This window comes from Leuciscus leuciscus, assembly GCF_965113295.1.
Source record: "Leuciscus leuciscus genome assembly, chromosome: 23".
Lineage (NCBI taxonomy): Eukaryota > Metazoa > Chordata > Actinopteri > Cypriniformes > Leuciscidae > Leuciscus > Leuciscus leuciscus.
Genome location: NC_138747.1, coordinates 16068473 through 16088132, shown reverse-complemented (window position 1 = coordinate 16088132; position 19660 = coordinate 16068473). Strand labels below are relative to the sequence as shown.

Here is a 19660-nt window from a genome sequence, read left to right as displayed (position 1 = left end):
TGGGTACAATTTAAGCTAAAACGGCTTGCCATAACCAAACGTGCCTGACGCACGAGAACAATCCTCATTGCAAACCTCTTGCGGAAGCTCAAACGTGCTGCGTAACATGAGAATGATCCTTATTAACATGCTTGATCTTCCATTTACCACATGTGTGAGTTGATGAATGTTTGTGAATAAAAGCCTAAATTCAATCTGTTCATCATATAAAGCGGTCGAGTCTCTTCAGAAAATTTGGACTAAGCTCAGTTCATATGGATTAGTTTTACAATCTCTTTATGAACTTTTTGAAGCGTCAAAGTGCTAGTTGTGTAGTTGTCTAGGGACAGAATCTCTCAGTCAGATTTCACCAAAAAGATCTTCATTTGTGTTCCAAAGATGAACGAAACGGGTTTGGAACGACATGAGGGTGAGTAATTAATGACAGAATATTTTTTTTTTCTTTTGGTTGAACTATTCCTTTTAAGTGTTCTAAATGAACTAAGGCCAAATCATCTAAGCCATTTTATGTTATAATTATGACCAGTGTTTGGAAAAGTTACTTTTAAAAGTAATGCGTTACAATATTGCATTATTCCCTAAAAAAGCAACTAACTTCACAACTTAGCCTAGTTACTTTTTATGGAAAGTAATGTGCTAAGTTACTTTTGCATTGCTTTATCCCACCAGGGCTGAGCTTGCTTGATTGTTTTTAATAACAACATTTTTTTGCCAAATTTAAAAGGCCCTTTCACACCAAAAGTGAAATGAATAAGCCTCAGGCTGGAGGAAATGCAAATTCACGTCTGTACAGTAAAAAGCGCAGCTCAAACAAACCTTTCAGCTGTGCTGCAATTCTGGATCGCAGAAGAATAAGATTAAAAAGAAAGTTCTTCAACAATAAAAAGAAACACAAATGTGGTTTAACTAAAGATCATCGAAAGTCAGCAGCAAAGACATTGTTTAATAAAGTTAGATTAAGTACATAAAGCATATTTTAATTGTTTAACATGTTTAATTATTGCAGGTTTGCATTTCGGTGTTTTTATTCATTTTGTGCAAGTGAGATGAGTAAAAGCATGCTGACATTTAGTCTCGAACTACAATAACCATCATGTTGACACAGTGCACACAATGGCCCTCATTTATCAAAAGTGCGTACACCAAATTTCCAGCGTACACCTGGCGTACACCCAAAACCACGGTGACTTTGAGATTTATCAATATGAACGTTGGCGTACGGCACGCTCAAATCCTACGCCAGCTCAGGAGGTGGTGTACGCACGTTTTGAGTGCGGGAATGCGCAGAAAAACAATTCCTAACACCACAAAACGCACTGACAAACTAAAATATATGATATATTATGACCCACTGTAAAAAAAAAAAAAACAACATAGTAGGCTAATTATAAACTTCAGTGTTTATTTTTGTGCAACATGGACTTCAATGTTTAAGTTGTGTGACTTTACCAAAGCATTTGAATTGTAGGCATATGTATTCCTTCAGTTGCGAGCCTGTGCGCTTTACCTGACGTTTCAAGCCTTGTTAAATACTTTCGCCTGGCTCCGCAGCGCGAGTCTCCGCAGACTGCGCGCGCACCTCCCCAAACGGACGAGGCGTTTATACTCGACGCGCTCGCCGTTGTACTATTCTTTGAAACGATGGTTAGGCCAGGGTTAGGCCCGGCAGGTGTGCACGGACTGGGTTCAGTAATGAAAGGCTTTCAATGACCAACAAAATTATTCAGACTGACAAAATAATAAAAATGACATTCTTCTTTTAAATAATAATAGCCTAATAATACAAATAATAATAATAACGACATTCTTCTTCTAAATAACAATAAGTGTCATTAATAATAAAAATCTAGAAATCAATTTTGTTTCTTTCCACTTCCCTGGTTTCGCTTTCTCTTTCTCAAAGAAGTATCTCTTCTTTGCCGTCTTCCGTGTGTCCATGGCGTAAAATGAGGGCGTGGGGGAAGCGGAGACTTGAATATATAGGGGCGTGTTATTCTAATGACGATCGTTTTCAGCCGCGGCATTTATCAAGGTCAGGTATTGCGTACACCTGGATTTCAAAGGTACGCACAGCTTCATAAATCAGGCGGCGAGAGGAGTGTAAGCATAATCTTACGCCAACATATACGCCCGTTTCTACGCAAGATTGATAAATGAGGGCCAATGTCTCTGCACTTTCTCCCAATTTCTCTTAACATGAGGATGGAAGAGCTGTCAGAAAATAAATGAAAAAAAAAAAAATAACTTGCATTACTTATTTGAAAAAACTAACTCAGATATTTAGTAGGAAATTTGTAATACGTTACTTTAGTAGTTACTTGTAAAAAAAAGTAATCTGATTACATAACTCGCCTTACTCGTAATGCATTACCCCCAAAACTGATTATGACATAAAAAGTCAAAATTAGTCGAAATTATGACATACTACATCATAATTATGACATACCAAGTTATAATTAGGAGATAAAAAGTGAGGTGCTTGTATTTTATAATTTAATTTATATAATTTATTGTAAATATATTGTATTATAATTTTTATTATAAAAAATTAAAAAAATGACTGTGATCCTGTTTTGGAGTACGAGGACAGTTGTAATTCTCTAGTCGTATAATTGGCCTATAGGCAGAAGCTGTGTATATAATAGTGCGTGACATTAAAATGTATTTTTTACAACTGACGTGTCAGTAAGCAAAAAAGAAAAGTGATTATGTCTCAGACTTATTTTGGCATTTCCTTTAGTCAAGAAGAGACTTTTTAAACACATACATAGCTGCAGACATGCATACAACATAACATGTGGTGCAAAGAAATTCTGTGTGTTCCTTGTTTTATTATAAAGAACCCAAGAGTGTCCCTAATTTTCCTCCGTTGAAGTTGGCAACCCTAGACTATTGAAAATAAGAAAGTTACATTATAAGATGATATGACTATCAAATGTCATCATGTGGATCAAAATATAACATGCTTGTAAATTTACTATGAAAAATGAAAGGTGTTTGAATTTTTTTTTAATTGAAGTGTATTGCCCTGCACACATTCAAAGATAGCCTACATAAATTATTTTTAATTTATTTATTCATTTGTTTTTTGTTATGCTTTATCCTAAATTTTATTAATGTGTTTGGTGTGTGGAAAAAAAGCCCTTAGGTTTTCTTGGAATGATGTTGTCTGATTAAATGTATTCTGTGTCAAATAAAAGCCTATAGGGACTGACAGCATGTCCAGTATTGGACATATCCATATCCATATCCATATCCATATCCATATCCATATCCATATCCATATCCAGGACATCTGTGATGGTTTCTGACAAATATATAACTGAAATCTAGTTCCTTTATCAGCTTGTTTCTAAATAAATAAATACAAAAATGCTTTCTGACACAGTATTACTCAGAATACTGGTTTTGATATTTTATTTTTTTCAATGTTGTGGTGATATTAGTATGTATGCAGAGTTGGAGCTCCATGAAAACTTGGAAGCACAGAAAGATATAGAAACATTTTGGTTTACTAAAAAGAGATATATTTACAGATATTTAAAAATAAAAATGTACACAAAGTAGTCCTTTTTTATTTGCACAAATGCGCATCTCTTCATATGACAATAACAAAAGCAGGAAGGAAGCAGGAAGGCTAGCGACTTCATGGCTGATTCATCCGCGACTTTGCAAAAACAAACCCCCTAAAATGCACCGGTGTCCTACCCAAGTGTCCTTACACCTGAAAGGGATATTCTTGCAAGTAAAGCAACAACGGCCGTGGCAGCTGCAGCTGTGTATGGCAATCAGTGTGTCTGTTTATAGTGAGGCGTGTGAGGTGCTGTAATGTTGGAAAATCCTGAGGCCTGTGGAGAGGCTTCCTGAGCTTCAGCAGAACGCCTTTGTCCTTTGACACCATGTAATGTTCTTCTGCTATCCTCTCCTTCTCTTGACTCGTGGATGCATAGTGCTGCACAAGACTAGGAAGAGCAGAAAAGGACAACAGGCAAGATCGTGCAGGAAAACTGGAATCGAGGCGGAATCGGCCACTGTCGTATTCTACGCGGACGTTAGTAGGCCCTCTCTGGGTCTTCACGGAGAGGGTAAAGAGGTAGAGTGGATGGCTGCTGTCCCGCACAAGGAAAGTACCTTCTGGAGCTCCAATGAGGGCATCTCTTGCCTCACTGGCTGTCATACCACCCCAGTACCATCCTAAAACATAAAGAAACTATTTATTAATATGACACACACTACTGTTTGGGGTCAGTAAGATGGAGCCCCTAAGGGGACATGGTGTGAGATGGGAGGATAAATAAATGATTTGTTTTATTTATTAATCATTTATCAGAACAGAGATAAACTGTTGCTGTATACACGTATATAATATAAAATATAAAAAGATTATGATCTTTTGAGACTCTGTACATTGTTTTGTTTTGTCATGTTTGTTCTAAATCAGAATCTGATTAGGGTTTTATTGGCCAGTTAGGATGGAAGGAATTTGACCTGACAGTTGCTGACACTGGACAGGTGTAATAAGAATTATAATATATATATATATATATATATTATAATTCTTATTACACCTGTGTCAGTAACTGTCAGGTCAAATTCCTTCCATATATATATATATACTCCTGAGACCCAGAACAAATTTTTTTTTTTGAATGTAGTTTTTTTTTTTCATGTCATCACATTTTTTAGACCATAAGAAACAAATGGTAAAATTTTTTTTGAAAAATGATATTTTATTCATATGTTATGCTATGTCCTCTGTAGTGGACACCAGGAATCAGTTGATTAAAAAAATAAAATGACATGAAATTATATGTATAGGCAAAAACAATGGGATTTTTTTTTCAATCACCAATCAATTTTGGGGTTTCAGGATTTATTTTAACTAAAATTTGTATAAAGATGATTCTCAACTATGTTATGAAAGATATAACGGAATGAATTGATACACCATTTTACTTTATGCATATATATGTGGGTAAAATGGCCGTAAATTAATATTCCCATTCAATGCAATGTATCTATACACAAAAAGAGGTGTAATAATTAGTAACATTTTAATAATAATATCTAATATTTCATAGGAATATTGCTGTATAATTTATTTCCATATTCACTTGTTGTGTCTCACAAAATGCCTGATAAACATGATTTAAGTCCTGATGTCCTCATGTATGAAATCAATGCCCTGTTCTGTAACATTAGTCATTTTTTTATTTGAAACGTCATAACGTTTTCCTGAGATGTTGGTTTATGAAATACAATTTGAAAAGTAGTCTGATTTAAATTATAATTACAATATATTATCATAAGAGTGCTACATTTGATCCCTAAATTAATGTCAGACTTTTTTAAAGACCAAGGATAAGTTGTTTTCATGGTGAAACCTCCAAACATTTGGTATCTCTGAAAAGTATATATATATCAAATATAAACTAAATTGATTGATTGTTCTCTTTATATTTGTTGTGCCTTGTCTTTGATATATTTAATATTTTGTAAAATATTAGCTAGTGTCTGCTGGTCTTTTTTTAAGACTATAGCCGTACCTGAAGTGTGTAGGTGCTGAAAGGTGGTGGTGATGAAACGCAGGTCCTCAGCCGGGGTCCATGGGTAGAGAGCTGCTTGGGACTGCTGGATTTGTAGAACTTCTGATTCGTCCCTCTCATGTTGAGCTCTTGTACCCCTTTCAACCATCCCTGAAGGTTTCTTCATATGGAAGAAAAAACACATCTTGATATGTAACCAACAGATTTTTTTTTTTCTAGATGTCAAAATGACGTGAGGTGAGATATCAGAGCTAAAAGTTTGAAGGTTAAAAATTGTTGTGCTTCTCTTTCTATCAGTCTTTTGTCATTTAAAATTTCAACTGAACTCAAAGAATGAATAAACAAAGGAAGTACAGTGTACTTCAATGAGTCAGAATCTGCATGTCCTTTCTTGAGAAAATAAATATCATGACATAGATGGTTAAGTAAGCATTTAAAACAGATCTCTTTTTTGAGAAGACTGACTAGGTGACATTTAGAAAAAGAGGTAAATGTGGCTTTCCATGTAAATGAGAGCAACAGAATTTACAAACAGAGCTTTTATAACTTGTTGTTTCTCAAAATATTGAATTGTTTTATTTTATAGACACTAGTTGTGATATGTGATACGAAATGTCAAATATAATCACGGGCATGTTAAGTCTTTAAAATGTTATAAATCAGGTTAAAATTCAAGAATGCTGGTGTTAGAAATAAAATAAAAGCTGAATGTGCTTGTATAGGTTAGAGAAATGTATAGGCTACGTGTTTAAATGTATGTTTAATTTACTGCTAAAGTGTTAACCAAACAAAATGCTGTTCCATAAAACGACAGATTAATAAATTTGATTTTAATCATAAAATATAATCACAGGCATGTTATTAAATCTATAAAATGTTATAAATCAGATCAAAATTACAGAATGCTGGCGTTAGAAAATAGCAGAACCACAATTTAAAACATTTTCAAAAATACATTAAAACATTTATTTCATTAATAACAAAATAAAAACTGAATTTTGTGCCTGTTTACGTCAGATAAATTTAATGTATTTAAATGTATGTTTAAAAAAACACTTAGATGAGACATCATGAGAGCAAACTGTTTAATTTCGAAACGGCAGCAGCAGAATTTGAACAGGATGTTTTCAACAAGATCGAAACAAAATATTAATTATTGCGTATCTGTAACAACTCCTCAGTTCATCAAAAACTAATGAACCCATCAAACAGGTCTGGCCACTTCACAGTATCTAAGTAGACACTAAAAAGATTTTCAGCAAGACAAATAGACAGATTTCTTACCTTTGTCTGCATAAAATCGTCACCTTTGGTAGGCTGTAAAATTTACGCGAATCCAAGTCTGGTCCTGTGCCAAAGCTGCTGACATTGTTCCAGGCCAGCAGCGACAAAGCGCCACAACCTCGTTAAAACATTTTACAAAAAGAATATTCCCTAATGTTGTCTAACCCGAACGAGCCTTCTTTACCAACTATTCTCCAGGGAATCGAAATGAGGGCGAAATTGACGCAAAATAACAAAACAGCTTTATAGCAGTAATCTAATGAGAGTGAAAGGTCGTTTGGCGAGGTGGATTATTATTTTCCTGAAATAAGAGCAGTATGAAACGCCTTTGGTCGTTTTATTAGTTCACGCGCGTTCTAGGAATCTCATTCCAAGAAATGCATCTCAGCGCTCGCGGCCTCATCGTGCGCTGCGTTTCTATTGGCTGCAGCGTGCCGTTGACGAAGCGCCCGGGCCGGTTTCAGCTGCGGATGACTTTCCCAGTATAGACTTTCCAGGAATGCTTAAACTGACCTCTGCGCCAGCAGCATGGACTGGGAGATCTGTGAGCTAGATCTCTGGGGCTGTGATGGGAGGTGACTGCAAGGTAAGCATTGTAAGTCTAATTCCAGAAAATGTGTATTGCCAGAATGTTAGTTATATAGTTAATAACATCTAACATCCTGGTAACTAATCAGGCACTGGATCAGCGCTAGCTTTAACCCTTTAATAGACATACCCAGAAAACAAAAACAATGGAAAAATGTTTATAATAAATAAAATTATATTAATAAAATAAATAATAAATTCAAAGGTTCCCAAAAATGTATAATGTGCTTCTACTAAACATTTGTGACCCTGGACAACAAAACCAGTCTTATGGGTGAATTTGCTTCTACTAAACATTTAAACTAATAAGTATCTATTTCTAGGGCGACTATTATTCTTTTATTTATTCCATTATAGCCTACAGCCTATATTAGGTGAAAATGGTTTAGTAAGGTTTAGTTAAATAAAGAAAAAACATTCAACAGTCAAAATGTGCTTTACCAAATGGCTGAGATGCCTGCTAAAATGCTGTTCCAACGTAAAACAAAAACTGAGATTTAATAAGACAGATTAATAGATTTTATTTTAATTATAACATAAAAATCATCACCTAAACAACACATTTATGTGGCCTTGAAAACCGTGTGAGAATGAGTTTCAGAGTGAAAGAAGTTTGTTAAAATCTAACATAAAAAATAATAAAACAATGAAATGGAAAGCTCAGACAAGAAAATATAGGCTATAGATCATTGAGGGTGAAATGAAACATGTGTATCAGGTGTCATTTTACATTTGGTGACTGTAAAAATCTAGCTCTCATCTCCATTCTCTCCCGCTCCTCTGATTAGACGCTTGTTCCCTCGTTTCCCTGTAGGGCCCTTTGGCTTGGTGAAGGCTTGTTTCAGAGCATGCTGCATCGGGTACACCTCTTCATACAGGAAATCCTCCGTCAGCCCCTCTCCACTATCAATCTCCATCTACACACATGACACATAAATATATTAACTGAAATGTGCATGAATATATGCATTTGATTAGATTTGATTTGATTGATACTTCTATTCAGCAAGGATGCATTAAAATGAGTGCACAAAAGTGACAGTAAAGACATTTATAATGTTACAAAAGATATATATTTCAAATAAATGCTGTTCTTTTGAACTTTATTGATCAAAGAATCCTGAAAACGATGTATCATGGTTTAAAATATTAAGCAGCAAAACCGTTTTTAACATTTTTAACATTTAACATTAAAACATGTTTCTTGAGCACCAAATCCAAATGAATAATAGTATGTATTCTAATAGCATATATTCACTAATGTAGGTTTTACTTTTAAAATGTAATGTATGTAGCCAACAACATACACATAAGCGGTCACATTAACTGTTCTTAAGAATTTAAAAGTAACATTTTCTAAGCTTTTAAAAACTTTACTGATGAAAGGATAAACTGGGGTGTTTCTCATTAAAGAAATCTCAAGCACAAACTGTGCAAAGTAACCTGTTTAACCACAGGCACATCATGTTCTCACTTCGAAAGTCATACCATATGTTCACTTGAAACCAATATCCTGAAACGTGGTAACGGATATTGTTAAACTGTAAATTCAGCCACTATATTCAGCTCATTATATTCTTAGTTTATTATATACGGATCATTGAATATGGATGAATAACCACAGTTGTGGCCAATTGCAATTTGTGACCCTGGACCACAAAACCAGTCGCATGGGTACATTTTTTATTATTATTGAGATGTATACATAATCTGAAAGCTGAATAAATAAGCTTTACATTGATGTATGGTTTGTTAGGATAGGACAATATTTGGCCGAGATACAACTATTTGAAAATCTGGAATCTGAGGGTGCAAAAAAATCGAAACATTGAGAAAATCGCCTTTAAAGTTGTCTATGTTCGCGATTTTGCTGCATTCACTCACAAAAATAAATGTTTCATATATTTACATTAGGAAATTTACAAAATATCTTCATGGAATATGATCTTTACTTAATATCCTAATAATTTTTGGCATAAAAGAAAAATCGATAATTTTGACCCATACAATGTATTGTTGGCTTTTGCCACAAATATACCCGTGCCACATGTGACTGGTTTTGTGATCCAGGGTCACATATCTTAATAAAAGTTAAGTTCAAGGTACTGTGATTTTAGTTATATATTTTTAATAGACGAGGATAGATAGACAGATAGATAGACAGATAGACAGATAGACAGATAGATAGATAGATAGATAGATAGATAGATAGATAGATAGATAGATAGATAGATAGATAGATAGATAGATAGATAGATAGATAGATAGATAGATAGATAGATAGATAGACAGACAGACAGACAGACAGACAGACAGACATGATGACCAGTCCAGTAAAATATGTACTTTGTACTTTAGAGGCCTACTCTTCTACTCGGGTCAAAGCTTCTACTCAGCTAACTTGAAAAACATACTGTACAGTATTAGGACCAGTTGTTGTTGTCAGTGTACCTTTTTGGCGATCTCTATGTGATAGTCTCTCTCTACGTCATCCAGCAGTCGATTCTTACAGCTGGAGTAGAGCATCCTTTCTTTGATGCTACAACTATACCCGGGCATGGAGTAGATGAAAACTGGTCCACATATTCAAGCACAAACATGACATTAGCTTTGTAGAAACATTACTAATCATAAGAAGCCAACTCCACTTATTGTGAAATTGTCCGAAAAAAAAGTTAATTAATATCTTGACACTAACCTACAGCTTCCAGTGCCTGTCCTTGATGGGTGTGTTTGTACAGGAAGAAGTGGTATCGTGGGGCATCAGTGGGGATTCTGCTTGGCAGCTCTTTGGTCTCTGTAGGACTAGTGTGGACCAGCTCAATTGTCTCTCGTTCGGTGTCCAGTCTCTTAAAGATGATACAGTAAAAAAAGTGCTTTGTGATTGGGCTTATGAAGATGATATAAAGTGCAGCAGGCTTAAATATGAACACAACTATTCAAAAGTTTGGGATCTGTACGTTTTATTATTATTATTATTATTTTAATTAATTAATTTTGTTCAACAAGGATGCATTAAATTGATCAAATGTGGCAGTTAAAATATTTATAATGTTACAAAATTTTCTCTGTTCTTTTTGTACCACAGGATCATGACATTTTTTTTTATTGCAGTTTCCACAAGAATATTAAACTGTTTTCAACATTGATAATGATAAGAAATGTTTCTTGAGTTCCAAATCAGCATATTAAAATGAAAAACTGAAGAAATAGCTGCTGAAAATTCAGCTTTGACAACACAGGAATAAATTACATTGTAATATATTAAAACAGAAAACCGTTATTTTAGATTGTAATAATATTTCAAAATATTACTGTATTTTTGATCAAATAAATGCAGCCTCATTGAGCATAAGAGACTTTTATTTAAAAACATTTAAAAATCGTACCGACCCCAAACTTTTGAATGCTAGTATACGCTTACTGCATTATGCATGTTTTGAATTTAGGTGTATCGTTTCCTAATTTATTCCAAAATTTCATATCATGCAGAGAATCCTGTTTTTAAAATCTGCAAAATAAACTGCCTATTCAATGCCAGCATTATGAAAAGGAATCCATTGCATAATGCATGTTATGTGCATATTCAGTGCAACCTCTACTGAAGTATAAGTGGCAGTCTGAACATTTTGCTTTTGAACCTACATATAATACATGTGTAATAAATCCATGTGTGTCTAGTGTATGTGTGTGGGACTTACTAGTTGAATGTAATTGATGCGTTTGTGTTTAAGTTGCTGTAAAGCATGTTTAGCCTCCTCTTGCAATGGGAACGCCAAACCCTGTAAAGTCGGATTTTTACTCTCCACGCTGATCTCTGTCTGTATCAGAAAGACACACACACACGTTATATATATATGTTTATTTATTTATAAAAATATCATATATTTTTTACTCTGTAACATCAATATTTCTAATCATATTTTTAATGCGAATAGAGAGCTGAGGCTACCTTTGCTTGTCCACTTACAGTGGCAACTCGTCTTCGCTCATCCTAAATAGAAAAGTACAATAGTTTAGTGTAAATCCACTTAGTAGTACTCACACACTTGAAAACAAAATGAATCACAGGACACTTACCCGTGCCACTCTGTCCTGTTAGGTGCATTGTTATGGAATACATTAATTTATTAGACATTAAAGTCAGACAAACTGATAGATATTCAGTTGTGGTATGCTGCGATGTACACATTTCGGGCCTTCCTCACCTCTGTTATTTTAATCTGATGGAGTTGTTGCTCAGCAGTGGTGAGGGGGGCCGGGATGGAGGAGGAGGACAGATGTCGTAGATAACCTTGGAAACAGATGTCTTCCTGCAGGTCACAACAGTAAATAGTGCTTAGATGACACATCATCACACTTCTTAACATGTGACCTGAAGGAACCTGAGCAAAGGTGAGTAGGTTTACTGTTGTAAACCCAGTAAAAAAGAAAAATCACAGTTTGGTCACTATTAAAATCACATTATTAGATCAAATGAAATCATTCATATTACATAACTCTCTGCATGTTCTATTCTGACTTGTCAGTCGTGACATTAAGGCATCACATAATGATGAACTCTCTGGTTTACTTGATTCTGATTGGTCAATTGTGGAATTTTAGCAATCATATTCTCAGAAGATATGATTTTTGCATTCCCAAAAGGAAATGTTTACCATGATAGCATTTCCATGACTTTCCAAAAAGGGAAAATAGAGAGATTGATTGGAATGGAATTCAAAAACGAGAAGAATTCAGTCAATATACCGTCACTCCCTCAGCTGTTGTAGTAGAAGCACCCTTGATAACTAGTTTATAGATAATATACAGGAAAAATTATAAAAAATAAAATCATGCCAAGCAAACCCGTCTACACACCTGGACTGTTCCGAACAGTTCATCATTTATGTGACTTCCCCCGAACTCTTTCTTCAGTGTGGCTCTGGTGGCAGCATACACCATCTTTAACCTCACCTGTGTGGTGTAGAATGAACGTTGTCACTCAGAAAGGTAATTCACAGTATTTTAAACCCAAGGGGCTAAAGGGAACATTATTTATAGAGTGAGAGGGTGAGAGCTTGTGCACACATTTCACTTTATCATGTGTTTTCTACTTACTGGTGACTGGTCTGGTGACCAGGAGATAAACAGCCACTCATATCCCAGCTGGTTCTGTGAGTCGAGGCGGAAAAGGATATAACAGGGTTCTAGGCCGTCCAGCATGGGCAGGACACATGCGTCATAGTCCTGATCCCAGCTCTGAGAAACCTCTCTGTACCCTCCCAACACCAGCTGCTCTGAAACACACACAGACAGATACACACACATACACACCTCATAACACACACCTTGACTAGCAGTAGCCCCAGATAAATGCACCGACTATCAGTCAGGGTCCAAAAACAGCATGGTGCCACTGTTATCACACACTGCATGTATAACATTCCACAGTCCAATTTATCTTCACCATTTACTTGACATTATTTAGGGTCAGCAAGTGACTAACATATATTTGTTAAGCTATAAGTTGTTACTCTTAAAAATGTGTGTGTTTGGTGTGTGTATATATATATATATATATATATATATATTTGTTTTTGCAGTATATGACAAAACATCAAACCTAGTGCCATTTATTTTAAAAGAAAGATATGAAAGCACACGTTTTAAACAAAACATCTCACAAATGTAAATTGTTTGGTTTTAAATGATAAAACAATCTAAATGATGAACACGTGTGAACATGAGTTGTGAAAAAGAATTACACTTAAGTGTGCTTTTTAAAAAGAGTACTTATTACGGAAATAATATGCTTTAAAACAATTAACTGAATGTATATGTACACTTAATTACATGTTAAAGTGACAATGAAATCAAAACTGAAAGCTCTCTATCTGAAATGAAAATTCTTGTTTTGTTTTATTATGGAATATTGCAGTATTTATTATAAATTATTTATCATGCACATCATTATTTTTTAAATGCATGTGCCTCCGTAATATTAAATCAAAATAACTTTCCCTCCCACTTGCACTCTTCTCTAATGATGTGTTTTACTGGTGCGAATGCAGGACAACCTGTCACTCACATGAGATCGACCAATAGCAAACCACAACCATCCAAAGATCCAATCAATTCCCGATTAACACAATAAAGTCCCGGACTATATTTTTTCTTGTTTGAGAAGCCGTTTCACTAAGATAAACGTCACAATAGGAAAGAAAAGACTAGTGCAACTTCTGTTTCTTGCCAACTTTCACTGCATTTAAATAAATAAAATATGCAATTATCTGAACTTCAGACTTGTTGACCCTCTTAAGTAGGACTATGTACATATTTATTGGCCTGGCTTCACAGACAGGGCTTAAATTAAGCCAGGATTAGGCCATAGTTCAATTAGGACATAAGAAGTTTTTATAAATCTGCCTCAGAAAAAAACATTAGCCTACTGGTGTTTATCTTAAGACAAAACAATGGCACTGGCATGTTTTAAGATATGCCAGAGCAAGTTGCTTTCAGTTAAAACAGCTCAAACATGCATTTTTGTCTGGGACTACCTTAAGCCTTATCTGTATTGCATGGGTTAATGCAATTTCCCAATGACTTCTATTGTCTGATGAAGTTGCAATGTAGAACATATCAAATATATTAACTTTAAAAAGTAATTTCAACATTTTCTTTTTCACAAGGGTATTAACTTCATTCATCCACTAAAATGACCTTGCAAAAAAGTTTGAAAAATGTAAAGGACTTGCATAATGGACTACTTGCACAACTACTTCCATGTTCTAGTACATATCGGGAGTTTCCGGTCTCTGTATTAATTATCTTGAGCCTGCTGAAATGTTCCTATAAATATATTTTCTTTCCAACTGTGCAATCTGAATAATAAATAGGCTAAATATATTTATCCACCAAGCTGCAGCAGTCCTATGCTCGTCTTCTCATTAACAGTTTTTTTTCTCTCAGAGAAAAAAAAAAGCCAAGGTATGGGCTGTATGTTTGTGTTTGCATTTGTACTCTACATTGCAGACATTTTTTTGTAAAATGAGAATGTCTGAAGTGAATTTCTCTGAAGAGGGATAATGACTTTATCATAAAATATTCAGTTAAGATCATGTTATTGTAATCAGTACACAATTTTAGCTGTTCTGGCACTGTTTTTGAACAAAATATGCATAGGCTACATCGCATTTCATACCATGAAAGAGAAAGTAGACTGCCGTTCTCACTAACGCAAAAGTCTATGCATAGTGCTGGATACAGCTACGTCCATATTGAAACAGTTACGTGAATCAGACTTACCAGTTCGTTGGTTTTGTTGTTCCAATCGTTAAATTGTTGAGCAGTACTTCTGTTTCCTATATATCTATATTCGTTGTACAGTAGGCTACCATTCCCCCTCTGGCACTTAAAGAAAACAACTATACGTTGCGCAGCATAACGCTCTTAAATGTGGTGGAAGTATCGTCTTGTAGTATCGGGCCTGTTTTCACAAGTACGAGTAACGTTACTTAAGCCCAGTATCGGGCCCGATACTGGTATCGGCCAATCCCTAGTTACTTGGTATAGTTACTCTTACAAAATGGTTAACACTTACTTCCTTGGTTGACATTAAATCTTGAAGGTCTGTTCACTGAATTTATTTAAATTGTTTGTCTAGGTGCAGTCAGTCCCAGAAGTGGCGGTCCCACAAGAGATCAATAACCAGCAATTCAGTGACACAGATTAAGATTCAGATGAAGACCTTTTTAAAGTGTTTTACATAGTGACGTTAATTTTTTTCATTTTTTACTTTAATGTATAGTTGTGTTAATTTTTTTCCCCATTTGTTATTATAGTGTCTGTTAAAGGAGCCGTATGTAAGATTGTGGCCATAACTGGTACTGCAATCACTTTCAAATTACTGTAGAGCGGTGTATCCCCTCCCCCTCCCCCCTAACTCGAGGTTGCCAGATAGGCTGCAGGATCCAGCAGGAACGTAGGCTGCTACGTAGCTGTGGTAACTAGAGCAGAGCTGGCAACCCCGATGCTGAAACACTACTGACTTCGTGATTGGTAGATAGGTGGAGGGTGGAGCTTCAGGCCAAAACACAAGATGACAACATCAACATCAGTTGAGGGCTGCAACTTCACTTTTTAAATGACAATATCCTGGCTGGACTACTGTTGTCAGTGATATAAGTATTTGAAATTAACATGATTTCTTAATGTCTATGACATATCAGGGCCATTTTATGATTAATTGAAATACATTTCTTACATACAGCTCCCTTCTGTTAAATAAAATCTGCAAAAAACACTTTTCAGTTCTTTCAATTATTCTACAATGTTTTTTAACATGTGTTTACATTAGTGAATGTTTAAACATGTTTTTACCAATTGTTTGAGTAAAATGTCAAGATTTGAACAGTAATGCTAGTTGAAACAACTAACTTAAATTCTGAAGTTCTGAACAAGAACCACAATTATAGATGTTGCTGTGACAGTAGTGGCAGGTAAATGCTAGTATAAATGGATGTCAATAAATCCACTGCAGAATGAATATATATGAATATATGAAAAACTGGCAAAAGTCATCAAATGACCAATCGGCGACCTTAATTAAATAACGTCGTCGCAACGTACTGGCTACGTCACAGCAACGTCATCCAAAAGACGAATCGGCGACCAAAATTAAATAACGTTTAACTTAACGTACTGGAGACGTTGTCACGACGTCGGTTGGCGACGTCGTAGCGACCTCTTTTGGTGTTCAACTTTGACGGTTGTGGCGACGTCATATGCTAACGTAAGCGTGACTAAAAATGACCAGCACGTGACGTCGTCACAACGTCATATTGTTTGCTGGGTACCTGCTGGGTTTACATTTTTTTATTAAATTGACTATTAAAACGATTGCTTGGGTGCGCTGGTGTTTATTCCAGTCTTTTAAAATAGTTGAATGAATGAATGCTCGTGAGGCGCCTCCAACGATGTTAAATGGGCTCGCTAAGGCTATTTAATCAATAACGTACACAGCGTAGAGGAGAATGACAGTCAACTACTTTGAATAGCATTTTGGGCATAAACATGTAAACAGTGAAAAGACTGACATTTGAAAAATTCTAATAATATATGTTCGTGGTTCGTACTGATGTTATTCATCTGTTCTCATACACTTCAGCATCGCGGTCACTAGTTTAGACGAACACTGACACCCTGTGGTGAAAAAAATGGCGTATTTTTAACACCCGCTGCTTTCTCAGTTTGGCTTGGGTTGGATTAAAACTTCATGATAAATTTGGAAAATTCTGCCCAAAAAGTTGTCGTGTTCCTTTAAGCTCAAGGCACAGCTGTGCCTTTGTCTCTATGATAATGTGAAGGTATGAGCGATACTGTCATTGGATTATCATCTATGCATATGAATGACACTGTTATACTGATGAGAACAGGGCTGGGGAAATTCTGGTAACGGGCTGACTCCTGTACTGTTCGTGAACTGCACACAGTAAACATCAGAATACCTTCTCCTGTCAATAAAAATTGCCAAATTTTAAAATCTTATTGCAGACACTCATTTTAGGTGGCGTTTGTTCAACTCATTGACCACACAGTACATTGAAAGTAAACATAACCGGTAATAAATGAGACGTATTTCCAAACGGAAGTGCGTCACGAGGCTCAGTGCAAGTGGTCCATTTGTTGCTTGTAGATAGTTTTGATATTTTATCTAATGCAATGACGTTCATAAATTAAAAATAAAAGCTCGAACCAAATCATCCTCAGTGTATTTAAATAGAAGTTCTCAAAAACAAATGCTCCTACTCACCGCTCCTTATCACAATCTTTATCACTCTGACAGCTCCTCTTCTCGCCTTCATGAGGAACTCTCTCAAGTCTGGAGATGCTGGTTTCAGAATACAGCAGGGAAAATGCACAGTGGTTAAAACTGATAATTATTTAATGTCATATATTCTAATACTAAAAGTGACAATCCCATTTCATATTATAAATTCTTACATACGACTAGAGCATTTAGTAAAAAAATAAAATAAATAAAATAAAGAGATTTTAATGAAACAAAGGAAATTTTACACTGCGTCCACACTGTGCCTCATTCTTGGCCTCACCATGGTAACGGGGCATCAGGACTCATAAATGATGTAGGTGCAGGTGAGATGGATGAGGACCGGCGCTTCCGCCCGTAAGCTTAAATTACCTCCCATCATCATTCACATAAAACACAGTCTAATATGATCACTCCTATTTAATTATATACCACTAAATTATATACACCTCTTTAACCAAATGTCTGTTTGCTAAAACCAAAAGGTAGGCAATTTAAAGTATTCTTTTTTAATAGATAATTCCCTTTGCCTTCAAATGTGTACATTTGCACATAGACTCCAAGGAAATCTGAGAAAGGTTAACACAAGGTTTTGATGCACAAGTAGACTCATTTTTTATCTGGAGCTTTTACAGGTGTCATTCCAAGCATCTTTCTTTTTGCCTTTATTGTGCATCTTCATAGTTTATATTGCACTTCTAACTAAAAATGTATGTTTCCCATTCACTAAAAGAAGAAGAGTACAAATATAAAGTGGTTTTACTCAAATATTTTAAATCCATCTGGGCTGCGGGGCATTGAAATAAAGATTTGCTTGTGCTTACCGTGGATACCAGTCTGATGCGACATCCCAAGTCCCTGTGATGCTCCAGCTCAGTCCGAATTCCTGTTGAAACTCCCACGTTGTCCTCCTATTGTCTTCAGTGGCACTGCTATCTGTGCCCAGCAGTGTGGTCCAACTCACTTCCGTACAATGACATCAACGCCCCTTAAGCATCTTACCTGGGGAATCCTGTTTGAAACTCGATCTGCGGAACTGAGGAAGATGTGTAGCCTAATATTACACCTGTCAGGGGATGGGTTCCAGCACACCACCTATCTAGTATTATTCACCCATCACCGGTGGCCCTAATGGGGTATAAAGTGGATGACAACATCTGTTATCTGTGATGAGCTGCATTATAATGCTGTAGGTTTGCTCTGGTGTCAAATAAAAGACAGAACCCCTATTGTAACTGAGAGTTTGGACATTATCTATCTGTCTCACTCTTCTACAAACAGTTATGCAACGCTCCATTTGTGAAAAGAAATGGCACATTATCACTCACACACATCGAGGACCTGATAGGAGCATACAAACCAGCGGCCTGTGGGAGCTCAAATTCCACAGGGCTGACATGAGATACCGTGCAGGCGGCTGCTGACCCCCAACCAGCAGGACAGGCTGTTCATTTAGACGACCTAACCAGCTACCCAAAAGCTATTTCAAATAGTAAACCGCCTCTACCGATCTTTGAGATTTTACATGAGGTTTATGAGATTTGATTGAAGGAAAAAGTGCAGTATTGTGTTTTTAAAAAGTTTTTCAGGGGGGTTTCTTTTGTCAGGACATCTAACAGACAAATAGGTTTAAATCTTATAATATTTATGTGTCTAAAGACAGAAAGAGAGAGAACATACCTGTGAGTTTGCTAGTGTTGGCTTCATGTTTAATTCACTCAGCTGTGAGCACAAACCCAGCCATTATTCATTATTCAGCGCAGCCCTCCCTCCAAAGATGCTCTGCACACATAGATTCTCTTTCTTCTTCACACACCACACACTTTTTATTTTAAAATTAACTATAGACTTGTCCGTATGCGCTGCTAAATAATATTTAGAAGGAATTCGTCCTGTTTTTCATCTCAGCCCTTTTTAAGAAAGCACGCATATTGACAAACTACACAATAGCCTATAGGTTACTGTTCATATTATGTTACATTTTGCAAGTATTTACTGACAAAGAGTGCTGAAAACACATTCAGAACCAGTTCCATGTTTTTATGACTCTTATGAGTGGTTCTTTTTGGTGAATCAGAAACACAGCAGGACCGGTGTAATCTGATTCTCGAAACGAATGACTCTAGATCCAATTTTTGTGAATCAAAACATTTTGTGAATAAAATAGCCTATAAGTCTATAGCTTTGTTAGTTTGGTATTTTTATGTAATAGTATTTATTTTGCCCAATTACTTTAATGTTATAACTGTACTAATGTCATATATCCACTACTTTTTTTTCTTTTCTTTTTTTGGTGAAACGAAATTGCTCAAATGGATCAGAAGCATAATTTGTCGTTTGCAGAGGGTTAAAGTATTTATTTAATGCAATTACAAATTGATCTGAGGCAAGATTCATGAATTGAAAATAGCAAATAGCACCGCCACCGACC

At 35.7% G+C, this 19660-nt stretch overlaps 2 protein-coding genes across 3 annotated transcripts; both read right to left on the bottom strand.

The window, feature by feature from the left end:
- Positions 1 to 3390: 3390 nt before the first annotated feature.
- cishb (cytokine inducible SH2-containing protein b) lies at positions 3391 to 7141 on the bottom strand. Its single transcript, XM_082156305.1, has 3 exons — positions 6831 to 7141; positions 5547 to 5706; positions 3391 to 4194 (listed from the first exon to the last, which is right to left on the bottom strand). The coding sequence occupies exons 1-3, from the start codon at positions 6840 to 6842 to the stop codon at positions 3719 to 3721; spliced, it is 648 nt and encodes a 215-aa protein (XP_082012431.1). The 5' UTR covers positions 6843 to 7141; the 3' UTR covers positions 3391 to 3718.
- Positions 7142 to 7922: 781 nt separating this feature from the next.
- twf2b (twinfilin actin-binding protein 2b) lies at positions 7923 to 18338 on the bottom strand. 2 transcript variants are annotated; one of them, XM_082156290.1, is made up of 11 exons: positions 18054 to 18244; positions 17212 to 17289; positions 12519 to 12697; positions 12279 to 12374; positions 11627 to 11731; positions 11499 to 11513; positions 11371 to 11412; positions 11120 to 11239; positions 10117 to 10267; positions 9870 to 9991; positions 7923 to 8335 (listed from the first exon to the last, which is right to left on the bottom strand). In XM_082156290.1, the coding sequence occupies exons 1-11, from the start codon at positions 18076 to 18078 to the stop codon at positions 8168 to 8170; spliced, it is 1101 nt and encodes a 366-aa protein (XP_082012416.1). In that variant the 5' UTR covers positions 18079 to 18244; the 3' UTR covers positions 7923 to 8167. The 2 variants fall into 2 exon arrangements, with proteins under 2 accessions (XP_082012416.1, XP_082012417.1); XM_082156291.1 differs by lacking the exon at positions 11499 to 11513 and having other exon boundaries at positions 18054 to 18338.
- Between the last annotated feature and the right edge of the window lie 1322 nt (positions 18339 to 19660).